This window comes from Nicotiana attenuata, unplaced genomic scaffold (genome assembly GCF_001879085.1).
Source record: "Nicotiana attenuata strain UT unplaced genomic scaffold, NIATTr2, whole genome shotgun sequence".
Taxonomy (NCBI): Eukaryota; Viridiplantae; Streptophyta; class Magnoliopsida; order Solanales; family Solanaceae; genus Nicotiana; species Nicotiana attenuata.
This window is the reverse complement of record NW_017672104.1, coordinates 96,466-109,105: the sequence shown is the minus strand read 5'-3', so window position 1 is coordinate 109,105 and position 12,640 is coordinate 96,466. Positions and strand designations below refer to the sequence as shown.

The window sequence follows — 12,640 nt, the reverse complement described above, 5'->3', positions numbered from 1 at the left end:
TGTATATATATATATATGAACATTTGCAAATTGAATTAAAAGATCTTATCTTGTCTTCGACGGAGGGGGATTTAATCATTTTTCAAACACAGGGGAGGGTGTAGTTATTCAACATAAGATTNAATCCTTTTAAAATTACAGAAAAATTATGGAAAAATACTGGTTGATGCTCATGCACTATTTTGAAAGTATGTATGCATTTCTAAATGTATGAGGGAAAAATTGGGTATCAAAAAGCTACAAGATCAAAGAGTGTATTACATCGTCCACCAGGAATATGGGTGTACTATTACCAAAAGAAAGGCATATCTCGGGCGCAAACGTGCATTTGAAATTGTTTATGGTGACTGGGATAAGTCATTTGCATCTGTACCCAGGTACGTGGCCGCATTGAAACACTTTAACCGCGGGACCGTTGTTGAATGGAATCTTGAGCGGAGTGCAGGAATACCGGAATATATGTTCAGACTCGTGTTTTGGGCATTTAAACTAGCAATTGATGGTTTTGTGCATTTTCGTCTGGTAATTTCCATTGACGGTACTCATGTCTATGGAAAGTATGATATTAAGTTGTTGATCGCCGTTGCAGTAGATGCCAATGGACAAATATTTCCACTAGCTTTTGACATCTGTGCCAATGAAAGCCAAGAGACGTGGACGTTATTTTTTAACCACTTGAAGCAGCACGTTGTCAAACAACGTTCAGGTATTTGTCTAATATCTGATCCGCATGATGGTACATTAAGTTCTGTAGAGCATTTGCCTGAATGGCAGGAACCCTATGCATACCACCGTTACTTTGTGAGGCACCTGAAGGCCAATTTACAGAAGAAATATCCCAACAAGGACATGCATGATTTAATGTGGATGGCCGTAACTGATCACCAGGAGTGCAAATTCAGGAGGCGCATGGAATCGATCTGGCAGTTAGATGAAAGAGCCTATCATTGGTTGATGCGACATGAGCTTCATAAGTTGACATTGCATGCGGATGGTGGCAGACGATGGAGAACCATGACTACAAATGTGTCGGAGTCTTTCAACGGGTTATTGAAGTCTGCACGTGGATTGCCTGTCACTGCCATGGTGCGGGTGTCATTCAAACAGATGGCGGAGAGGTTTGTTGAAAGGCATAGAGGTGCATCGGAATTGATGGAGAGGGGTGTTGAATTTATGCCAATACCAATGAAAAGATTTGAGAAATACAGGAGGCGAGCATATTGGCATTCATTTTTACAGTATTGCAACGAGCGAAATATTTTTGAAGTTCGCACCGCTATCCATCAACACCGGGGGAATAATATACACATTGTAAATGAAGCCAGCAGGTTGTGTTCGTATGGGAAATGGACCATCTACCACATGCCGTGCTCACATGCCATGAAGTGCTTTCAACATACAGGGTTAGGGGCAACCAACTATGTTGATAGGAAATACAGTGTTGCTGCATACTTAAACACATATAGTGGGCAGTTGCAGCCAGTGGGTGCTGAGCATTATTGGCCGTCGGATTTAAAATAGTGTGTAACAAGGACTATTTGCGTAAGCTACAAGTGCAAAAAAGAACGTGTATACGGAACAAAATGGATGTTGGTGATACCGTTTATGCGCGTAAATGTGGCATATGCTTGCAAACAGGACACGATCGTCGTAAATTTCCTTCAGCTGGTTTGGGTGGCAGTGGTAATCCAGCTCCTGGTGGAAGTTCATCTAATGTGCCCAACTATCAAGGATACACGTAGTGTTATGTTTTTGTAATATTTTTTGTAATAAGTGTATGTACTTGTTTATGTTGCAATATGTATCAAATAAAATTATGTTTCCATGGTTGTTAAATCTTATTGATATTTAATATTTTTTAGTTGAGTAAATTAATGAATTTCTCTCCCGTTCATGTAATCAAAAATAGTATTGGATAAAAAAATAGAAAATTTTTACGTTCACTTTCGAGTTTCACTCTAAAATTATTAGAAAACTACACTGTCAAAGGAGGAAGATGTTTGATAAATAAGTGAATATATATAGCACGGTTAAATACTACGTTATGTGTGTTGTCTTGTCGATCTGAAAAGCTGCCCGACTACAAAAAAGCTATTTTGTATCAGAAAGAATCTTTAACACGCGAAGCATAGCGCAGTTAAATACTACGTTATGTGTGAGCATATATAGCGCGGTTATATACTACGTTATGTGTGTTGTCTTGTCGATTTAAAAAGCTGCCCGCCTGCGAAAATGCTGTTTTGTATCCGAAAGAATCTTTAACACGCGAAGCATAGCGCGGTTAAATACTACGTTATGTGTTAGCATAGCGCGGTTAAATACTAAATTATGTGTGTTGCCTTGCCTATAAATAACGGGCGCATTCTAGTTAGTTTCTGCGCTTAACCATAACAAATAGCAAAACTTTCCATTAAAGTTCACATTTTTTTCGCTTTAACAAATCTCTCAACCCATCTATCTACCAAAGAGCCAATGTGGCAAACGTTGTATGTTGGTGGACTGTTGGGATGATGGTGAAGTTGGGCGCAAATACTGGATGTGTGTGCACAGGTTTGGAGGCAACAACAGAAATTTTTGGAGTTTTGAGGTATGGTTTGATGAACCTTGTAAGCAGGAATGCTACAAAGAGTCTTTACAGTATTATCATGATTTGACCCAAAACAGTGGGAATATGAACGAGAATATAAACGAGATATTGCGGAGTTGAAGGAGAAACTAAAAGAGGCGGAAGAAGAAAAAAATAAGCTGGAAGAGAAATTTAAGTGGTTGGATCAGAGAATAATAGTCGGTCGTGACTAAACAATGACATGTATGTGTTGAGTGTACTACTTTATCTTTATGTTTCCCGTGTCATGTGTTTTCATTAGTTGTACTGAATTTAAATTATGTTAAGTTGCTATGTTTGTGTTTGTGTTGTAGTATTAAAATAAAGAAGAAACGGGGAAATAAAAACATAATGCGCATATTATGCAAACATAAAAAAATGTTGTTTATTATTTACATAAAATACAAAAAATAAATCAATGTGTCCCACAGCCTGTGTGCTTCTATGCAGCCGCTGGCCTGAGGCGCATCCCATCCCCCCCGAATACGCTATCAGGATCATCCTCATCACGTCGCCTTTTTATCGCAGGATGCGCTGCAACATGATCGTCAGTAGTGTTGGCAGGATTGGTAGAAGGGGTCGTCGGTCCATCAGCAACCTACAAAAGAATAAGTCAGCTCAGTATATGAAAATATATATTAGTAATGTACGTGTTATGTCAAAAAAATCTTAAATTGTCTTACCATGGTCTCGTCGGGCTCCTGAATATAAGCATCCGTCGCATCCTGGTCAGCATCGCACAAAGTGGCCTCCGTGACGGGCGGGGATGAAGCCTTAATAAGAAAATTATAAAGTGGTTTATGGAGAATCAATGAGATAAAAACAAATGTAAATTTAATAATAATACAAACATACCTGCGCCTGTGAAAGATCCCCATCACCCGTCGACGATGAGCCATAACTTAGTCGGCGCCTACCATCCACATCTCGGGTCGGCCGATCCTCAACAACGATCGATGGGCCTGAAAAGTACTGCTCCCAATCAACTTCGGCAATGCTCCTGCCCGTGATCTACAATGGATCTGACGGGGTCACCCGCGATGCTGCTGGAGTGAACAGGAGCTGAAGGCTGAATGACGGCAGATCAACTCCAACATCCTCGTCTGGCTGATGGAGGTCACCCGGCAGATCATCTCCAACATCCTCAACAGGTGCCTCAACGCTAGGGCTATGCACGGATCGGATCGGATCGGATCGGATTTAGCATATTTCGAATTCGAATTTCGGATTTCGGATTCTGAAAAGGGCAATCCGAATCCGATCCGAATTAACATTGGATCGGATCGGATTTTAAACTTTGGATCGGATAATTTTTCGGATTGTCGGATCGGATTGTCACTCACTGGAGTACTTGTTCGAAGTACATAAATAGATGCTGGCAATCATTCCTTGACAGACTTACTTTGCATTNACCGTACGACTAACTTTACCTACTACGCCTCGACTAATTTAACTATATATATATATATATATATATATATATGAACATTTGCAAATTGAATTAAAAGATCTTATCTTGTCTTCGACGGAGGGGAATTTAATCATTTTTCAAACACAGGGGAGGGTGTAGTTATTCAACATAAGATTCTAAGTTATTGGAGTATGTCAACTTTTTTCTGAGTTGAGTTCATGCTTTTCAGGTCAACTTCAACCCTGTCACTATCAACTCGATCAAGAAAACACTTACAACTATATGCAGAAAGGAGCGGCGTGAAGTTAGTGCTGATACGATTGAGCTAATAGCAAAATCGAGTGGAGGTGACATCAGACATACAATTACTTCTCTGCAGTATCGCTGTCTTTACCCACATAGAAGGCCTATTCTACCTTTAAAAGAAAGACCGGACAATAGCATTTGTTTGGATGATGCGTTTTCTTTGCCATTTGGAAAAGATGAAGACTTCGAGTCTCGAGAGGACTGAGGCAGTAAGCTCTGAAGAGAGGCGGAAGAGAGAGACTAGAGAGGACTGAAGATCGATATAACCTAGGGTCAGTCTGATAAATGAATATAAGGTTACTTAACCCTAAAATTTTAGGGTAGTATTTATATATAGGCCATATAATTTCGGATTTCCGATCGGATCGGATTAAAATCATGCCAATCCGAATCCAATCCAAAAATCCGAAATTTTATAAAACATAATCCGTATCCAATCCGAAAATCCGAAATCTGAAAATCCGAAATAGAGTGGATCGGATCGGATTTCGAATATCCGATCCAAATGCACAGCCCTACTCAATGCCCCCTTGCTGGGGACCACCTCCTCGTCGGCCCCCACGACCCCGTGGGACAACCCTGCCTCGTGGGACAGCCCTGCCTCGTGCTCCCCTCACTCGTGGGACAGGACTACCTCGATGGAAGTGCTCTGGCGCCACATAAGCAGGGACGTGCACTAAGCACTCGTCCTCTTGGGCTCGATGCAGTGTTCGGGCAGCCAGCTCTGTAACCTGCCGACCATACTCGTACAAAATAGTCGCTCCCTTGCCGGCATGATGATGCATCTGCAGTCCCAACTGGTGGAATAAATGTAGCCAATAGCCTGCACAACATGTAAAATATAAATTACGGAACGCTAGGTCACAGTTATAAGTTAGAATACCAAATAACATACCAGTGCCTTGTGCCTCCCGTCATATGGAACGTACCGACCGCCAGCTTAATGAATGGGATTCCCGATGAAAAGTCGGGTAACGCTGCGGTACCAGCCCATATAATCATGCTCAGTATCCGGCTGACTCGGTGAAGGGGGGGGGGGGGGTAGGAGGGGGCGGAATCAGGTCAGATCGCCGATCGATCTGCTCCTCTAGCCATGCCAAATATGCATCGTCCACCCTGGAACGACCATCTCGCTGGTAGTGTGTGGTCTGCCAGGTGGGCGGTGTCGGTACGAGCTGCGGACGGCCAAACTGGCGAAGTACCCGCTCGGTGGCATGATGCTCCACAATATCAAGGCAGATCAACGGGACGAAAGAGCCCCACATAAGTCGGCCGGCCGAGCAATAATCAGGCAAGCCAACTATCAACGCGTCAAGGTATGGTGTTCAGATGAACTATCAAGTAACAACAGAAAAAGTGAGTATGCGCAACACATGTGAAGCTATGACAAGTAAACTTAGATATACATTTACCTGTGCATCCTCCAGCAAATCCAAGATATCCCTGCACACTGAGAGATTATGCCGAGCCTCGTACTCACGCGTATATCCCCGCCGGAGAACCCACCTCCTAGCTAGAGGGAGAAACGGAGGTGGTACATCCGGAGCTAATGGTGGTAGAGGTGGCTGCAACTGCAGGAACCGCTCCCAGGCCCAAACCTAAACATAAAAAGCTGACGTAAAATTTAAGATATATTTTTACTAGGTATGTTAAAATGAGTAGAGTATTTGAATATGTTGTCACCTGTAGTAGCGGCAAAAATCCAGCAACGTCACGCTGGGTGCCCATGCTCGCCCGGCACATCTGCCTGTACAAGTAGGCGAGAACAGTAGCACCCCAGCTGTACTGGGTAAATCATCTAGCTGTTCAAGATGATGAAGAAATCTCAAGCTGACTAGGTTCCTGATAACTAGGGATTCTAGCCTATTTTATGATCCTTTTTACTTAGGTTTTGGATAAAAAATGTGTAGAAGTATTCCCGAAAACTAACTTATTATGCTTGTTTGCAGTGTTTGGTCAAAAAGAGACAAGAAAGTCATAACCAGCTCATAAAGGAGTGAAACCTGCACAAATTCAAAAGCGTTGACAGCTAAGAAATAGTGTGTACTAGCGAAGAAATAGTGCTTAATTACGCTCTCGGCGGACTTGAGGTTCAGAGACAACAATTTTGGCTCAACAGTCACCGCTGTCCGCGGTGAAATTGCACGGCAGCGAAATTACTTGACGCGACTGCGGTCAATATTCTGCCGAGGGCGGAAATTAGAATCAGAGGACTGGAGACTTGGTCTCAAATGAAGAGCGCGGTCCGCGAACTTATTTCGCGGCCGCGGTTGAAGACTACGCTGAGGCGGTTGATTTTCTGCTCCCAGCGGAATCAAATCCAGACCAAGCTCAGAAGAGAAGATACGCGGTCTGCCCTTGATTTTGCGCGGCCCAGCGCTGAGGCGCTCAAATTTACGTTGTCAGCGGAATCTCCGTAGGGGCAATTTTGTCCGGAAAATTTAGCTGTGTATAAATAGTTCTTTTTTAGATTTTTAGGGCATCTGTTGTTTGGAGGAACACGTGAACAACCATTTTTTGCTTTTTAGAGTAATTTTAGAGCATTGTTAACTATTAATCTTATATTTTACTCTTGTAATTACTTCTTATGGCTTCTATTTCATCTCAATCTTTGATTTCTTCCTTGATTATAAGTAGCTAAACCCATTAGCTAGGGTTGTGATCCAACCCTAGTGTGGGTATTTAATGGGTCTTCAATTTTGGGGCTTAAATGTTTATGGGTTAATGATATTTAGCTTGTTTCATGCTTTAATTATTGAATTGGTGGTTGCAAACACTGATTCGTGCCTATTTGACTTAGGCTCTTCTTGAGAAAGAGAGACTAAGTCTAGGAAATTCAGGCTAACAAGGAATTGCGGTGCATTCAAGAGATTGATTGCCCCAATTAAAGGGTTAAACCTAGAGATAGTAAAACCCAAGTTGAGCCAATTTTTGCTTGCTTTGAACACCCAATTGGGCTTGAGAAAGCCAATTAGGGCAAAGTCATTCAAACTACCAAGAGGTATAGAGTGAGTAATTATGTGCAATGGTTATATCATGATCCCAATTATAACAAGTCTGCCCTAAGTTTTAGACCCCATTAGATACTCACCTAGGTGTAAGTCGCTTCCCTAGTGCCTTCTTACTAATTGAGAAAACCCTTACAAAAATATTGTACTTAGCTTGTTTTCATTCCTCATTAGTGTTAAAAGTAGAATAGTAACCAAACAAAGCATGATTGGAAGTGCAATTAAGAACATCACACATAGCTAGATTAGGTAGAAACCCAATTCCAAACCAATATTAGCTCTCTGTGGAAATCGATCTCGACCCCTCGGGTAAAAGCTGCATTGACCACTCTTGCCATTATATTGTGGTATAGGGTTGGAACTGATCAGTTCCCTGAAGTGTTCGGGAACAAGACCCCTCCAAACATCAGGAGTAACAGCAACCTCGTGTAACGGTGAACATGATAATCCGGTGTATCTCCATCGATGTCATGATGCAATGCCTCCAAATACTCTCGAATAGTCGACAACGAAAAACGACTAGTCCCAGCCAGTACATTCTCATCTTGTGGCCGGAAACCAGTGAGCCGATGTAGCATGTCCAGGTACTGCACACCTGTCATCACTCTCATGCCATGCGGCAAAGCAACGGGGTGTCCATCAACGGGTAGCCCACATAAAACCTCCACGTCCTGCAGTGTGATGGTGGCCTCGCCAATGGGCATATGGAATGTGTGCGTCTCCGGTCGCCACCGTTCTATCAGGGACGTGACCAAAGACCAATCGAGCTACAGCCGCCCGATCTCTAAAATCCTGTAGAAACCCGTCTCTCGCAGGCGTGTGACTACACGGGGATGGAGAACTCTGTCGTGCAGAAAGTCCCACATGTCTGGGTCAGTAACTCTCCCTATCATATGTGGGCGGACTTATGATCGCCCTGTAACGACAATAGCTTATCGCTGGAAAGTCCGAGGGAATAGGCGGCACCTCCATGTCGTCTACTGTAAATTAAACAACATTAATTACATGTTAGTTTTATAATTTTATGTTTGTTTGTAAATTAAATAATTGATTTTTATAATTATACAATTTTTAATTATTATGTATTCACATATATAAGGGTTCCAGGCTCGATATTTGAGGTCCACTAGCACCAAGATATCCTGAATTCTTCTATGTGTTAGTTTTATTATTTTACATGTTAGTTTTATAATTTTATATGTTTGTTTGTAAATTAAATAATTAATTTTTATAATTACATAATATTTAATTAATAAATATTTATATATGGGTTCCACGCTCGATATTTGCGGCCCAGTAGCACCAATTATATGTTGAGTATAATTGGACAGAGTTTGTGTTTGATCTATCAGTTATTTTGACGTATTTTTGAATATAAAAAATACTTGAACTACAGGGAAGCTACGCTAAAAGGCACTACATTTTACTACGCTAAAAGGCATTACATTTTACTACCCTAAAAGGGCACTATATTACTAGTCTTTAAGCAAATAAATAATATAAACCAGATAAAAAATAACAAATATATTTAATCACAAAACATTACGAAAATACATATACAACAGTAAAAAAAAACTTATTAATATTTTTTTTAACAAATAATAATGATTTCTCAATTTTTACATATTCTTTTAGCACACCAATATCTAAGTCCGGATAAAAATAACATACTAGTTTAATCGCAAAAAAAATACAAAACAACATAGAACACATGTAAAACAACTAACATGCATTTTTTATACGAGTTTCGACAAAAATTAAATCGGAATACCTCGATTTATGTTTTTTGGAATGTTGAAGAATTGAAGATTTTAGTCCGAAACGAGCAACCACAACGAGAGAAGGCCTTAGCTAGGAAGTGGGACCAGCACGCGAATACTTTTTGCGGGACGGGTGCGGCCCACTCGAGTTTTTAATCTCGTTAATGGGGAGGGGGACCGCTTCTTATTTTAAAATTGGGGGTTCTGGTTTTGAACGTGGGGGAAGGGATGGGGACGGTATTTGAAGAGGCAAAGCGCGGTTTCTTAATGCGTTTTATGTAAAACATCCTTTTGAACCATGTTTTAACTAAACGTCCAATAATCTTCAGGTAAAACGTGGTTTGAAAAGGCATTTTATGTAAAACGTCTTTTTGAAACGCGTTTTACCTTAACGTCCCATTCGGACGTTAAGGTAAAACGTGGTTCAAAACTGCGTTTATATACTTTGGTCACTAAATTTCTTTTTCACCTATTTATGTATTTTGAGTCCAAAAATACAACATTTAGGTTCCGAACTCCCATAATCTCTTGTCAGGTTTGCAAATACAAATAAATACAGGGTTTTGTTTTTTCTTTTCAAAGGGAAAATAATGCATCCAAATTTGTGTGAAAATGAAAGGAAATATAGCCAATAGGCTGAGGCTGGCCAGCTCGAAGATAAGGTGGCATTTTACATTATTGTTTTCTGAAAAAGAAGTGAAAACTGAAAAAGACTGCCATTGCTAGTGACTGCTACTGTAATGGCTCAACCCCATAGCTGAACTCATTGAGGCAAACTTAGCCATCTCTTGTGACAAAAATGGCTCATTTCTAATGCCTAAGAAATCTCTCGTTAGACAATTATTCATTCCCTGCTGCATGTTCATCGGAACTGCTGGAGTCTGCATGCCAACTGTTTGCATAATTGCCTGATCTAGATTTATTGCCTTAGTATTTGCCGACGAACTAAAATTTGTACACAAAATGAGTCCACCATTGCCCTCTGCCAAGGATACTGTGTAATCTTCGGATATTTTGGGGAATTTTTGATCTGTTGTTTCACTACTATGCAAACTGCTAAAGGTTGGTGTATTTGATGGAGAAGAAGAAGAAGAGCTCATTAAGTTGAAACTGTTGCTAAAGAAAGTACTTTGGTTGCTTTTTGTAGAGCCCATTTGAGCAGCTTTTTGTAGAAGTGCAGTGGCTGACATTGGCGTTGAAGATTTGGCTAAATGGTTATTTTGAGTACTATCAGAATACAAAGAACTTAAGGTTTCAGCCATTGAAGTGCCTTGTGATGAAGACAGTGAAAAATTTGCAGCTGTTGAAGATGATCCAAAGACATTTGAAGAAGGCATTTGCATCATATCTACAAATCCACTTGTGGTGGTTGACTCGAAAATATTTGAATTTGCAGACATGATCTGAAGAGGATTATCATTAGCTTGATCTAACCAAAGTGATAATCTTGGTTTCTGCTGCTGCTGATTAAGAGAATTCCCAGTTGCCATATTACCAAATTCTGGTCTATAAAATGTTCCAATTTGGGAAATTCCATGCAAATTAGACTGCTGGTTCAAAAGGGTGTCATTAATGTTTGGGAAGTTCATATTGTTAGCCCCAACTGAAGTGATTCTTGAACTCTCCTCAGCTAAAGCATCACAGAAAGCTCTGTGTGTGATAAAACTATCTTTTCTGCAATAAGAATTTAAAAACAATAAGCTTGAAGTCCGAAAATTAAAAGAGAATTTGGATTTTGAACTTGTGTTTGGATATGAATTTGACCAAAAAAAAAAAAAAAAGATATGAAATTTTTGTGATCGATCAAAAATCAGTATTTCACTTGAAATGCTCCTCACCAGTTTTTTTTTTTTTTAAATTTTTTTATGAAGTTATATGCATGTTCATCAACTTGTTAGCTTAAACTATTCTTGTTTTGAAAATCTTCACCAGTATTTGAACTACTGAAACTCAGTATATGAAAATGAAGAATTTTGCATGGATGGATGAGCGTTTATTTTACTTCCATTAATAGAGACGAGCATTTATTCTACTTGGAACAAATATTCCCCAACAAAAAACATGTTACATAAATTAAATACCTGGAAAAGAGTGTGCCACAGTCACATTTGTACTCTCTAGTTCCACAAGTTTTACTATGAGCTTTCCAATCTGATTGAACTGCATACTTCTTTGAACATTTCTCACACTTCCATTTCTTTTCTCCATGTTTTCTGCTAAAATGTTTCTTTATTCCAGTGAGATCTCCAAGTGCACGTGATGCATCATGGTGAATACAAGTCTTTTCTGGACATATATACACTTTCTTCTTCACTATTTCGTCTTTATTTCTTTGTTTTAGCTTCCATGGAAGATTGTGTCCTCTTCTATGAAGTTGCAAATTTTGGTCCCTTTGAAAACCTTTGTTGCAGATTTCACATAAAAATCTGTTTGTAGCCATCAGTGACTTTGGTGAAAGAGCAATAACTTCAGCATCTGGATCTGTCAAGAAAATAAAAACTCTGAAAAAGCAGTTCCATATGTACATGCAAGCACAGGCAGATCTAAGATTTAAGCTTTTACTCGTTTAAGATCGGAGTTTTTAGAAAATATGGATTCAGAGTATGATATCTAATGCTATTTTTCAAGATTTTGAAATATATATATATATATATATATCTATGGTCTAACTAAAAACTTGTGTGGTTCAAGTCTTATCGGCTACGGGTTCATTTGAACCAAAAACTTTCGATATGAAGTATAGATATATATGTAAAAACTTACTAAAATCTCAACAAATCTTAGAACTGAATCTACAATAAGTTTAATGCTGAAAATGTTAAAAGTTGAACTCATTAAATTTAAATCTTGGATTCGCCTCTGATTCAAGTAAAAGTATAACAAATGAAGTAATTTGAAGCTAAATAATAATAATATACCTGGTGTTCCAGGAAGATTTCTTCTTTTCTTGGAAGAAGAAGGATTAGGTTTAGGGTTAGGGTTTGTTTGAAGTTCATGTTGAGGCAGTACTGCTTTAACAGAAGAAGGAAATGAAAAAACATCTCCAGACATCATATTGTTAATGGGATTTGGTTTTGGTAGCTAGAAAACAAAGCTAAAGAAAACACTTGGTTTTTTTCCAAAGACAAAGAGATAAGAAAATCTTGGTGGTATTCAAAATCTCACAGATTATGCCAAAAGAACAAACTAAGTAGGCAGCAAACAAGAGCACGAACAGAAAGACACAAAGTTTAAATCTTAAAACATGAAGAAAAATACAATAATCACTTCAACTTTGGGAGCTAGAGGTTAGCAAAGTTTGTTTGATTTCAAAAGAAAACACCAAAAAAAAAGAGCTTGAAAGCTAAGGAGAATATTTCCTCTCTTATTCTAAACAAACACTCTCTCTCGATTTCCAGCTTCCTCTTCTACGTCCTTTCAACTTTATCTCTACCTCTTTATTTTTCGAAGTCGGTCAGCCATAGACATAGCAGCTGCCCCACCTATAACCCCCCCCCCCCCCCCCCTCTATACTAAGTATTTAATTTTTTTATTAATTAAATTTATTTAT

General features: G+C 39.4%; 1 protein-coding gene across 1 annotated transcript; it reads right to left on the bottom strand.

The window, feature by feature from the left end:
• Positions 1-9,594: 9,594 nt before the first annotated feature.
• On the bottom strand, positions 9,595-12,531 carry LOC109211851 (zinc finger protein JACKDAW-like). Its single transcript, XM_019375431.1, has 3 exons — positions 12,009-12,531; positions 11,172-11,571; positions 9,595-10,764 (listed from the first exon to the last, which is right to left on the bottom strand). Exons 1-3 carry the CDS (start codon positions 12,142-12,144, stop codon positions 9,813-9,815), a joined length of 1,488 nt encoding a protein of 495 aa, XP_019230976.1. The 5' UTR covers positions 12,145-12,531; the 3' UTR covers positions 9,595-9,812.
• Between the last annotated feature and the right edge of the window lie 109 nt (positions 12,532-12,640).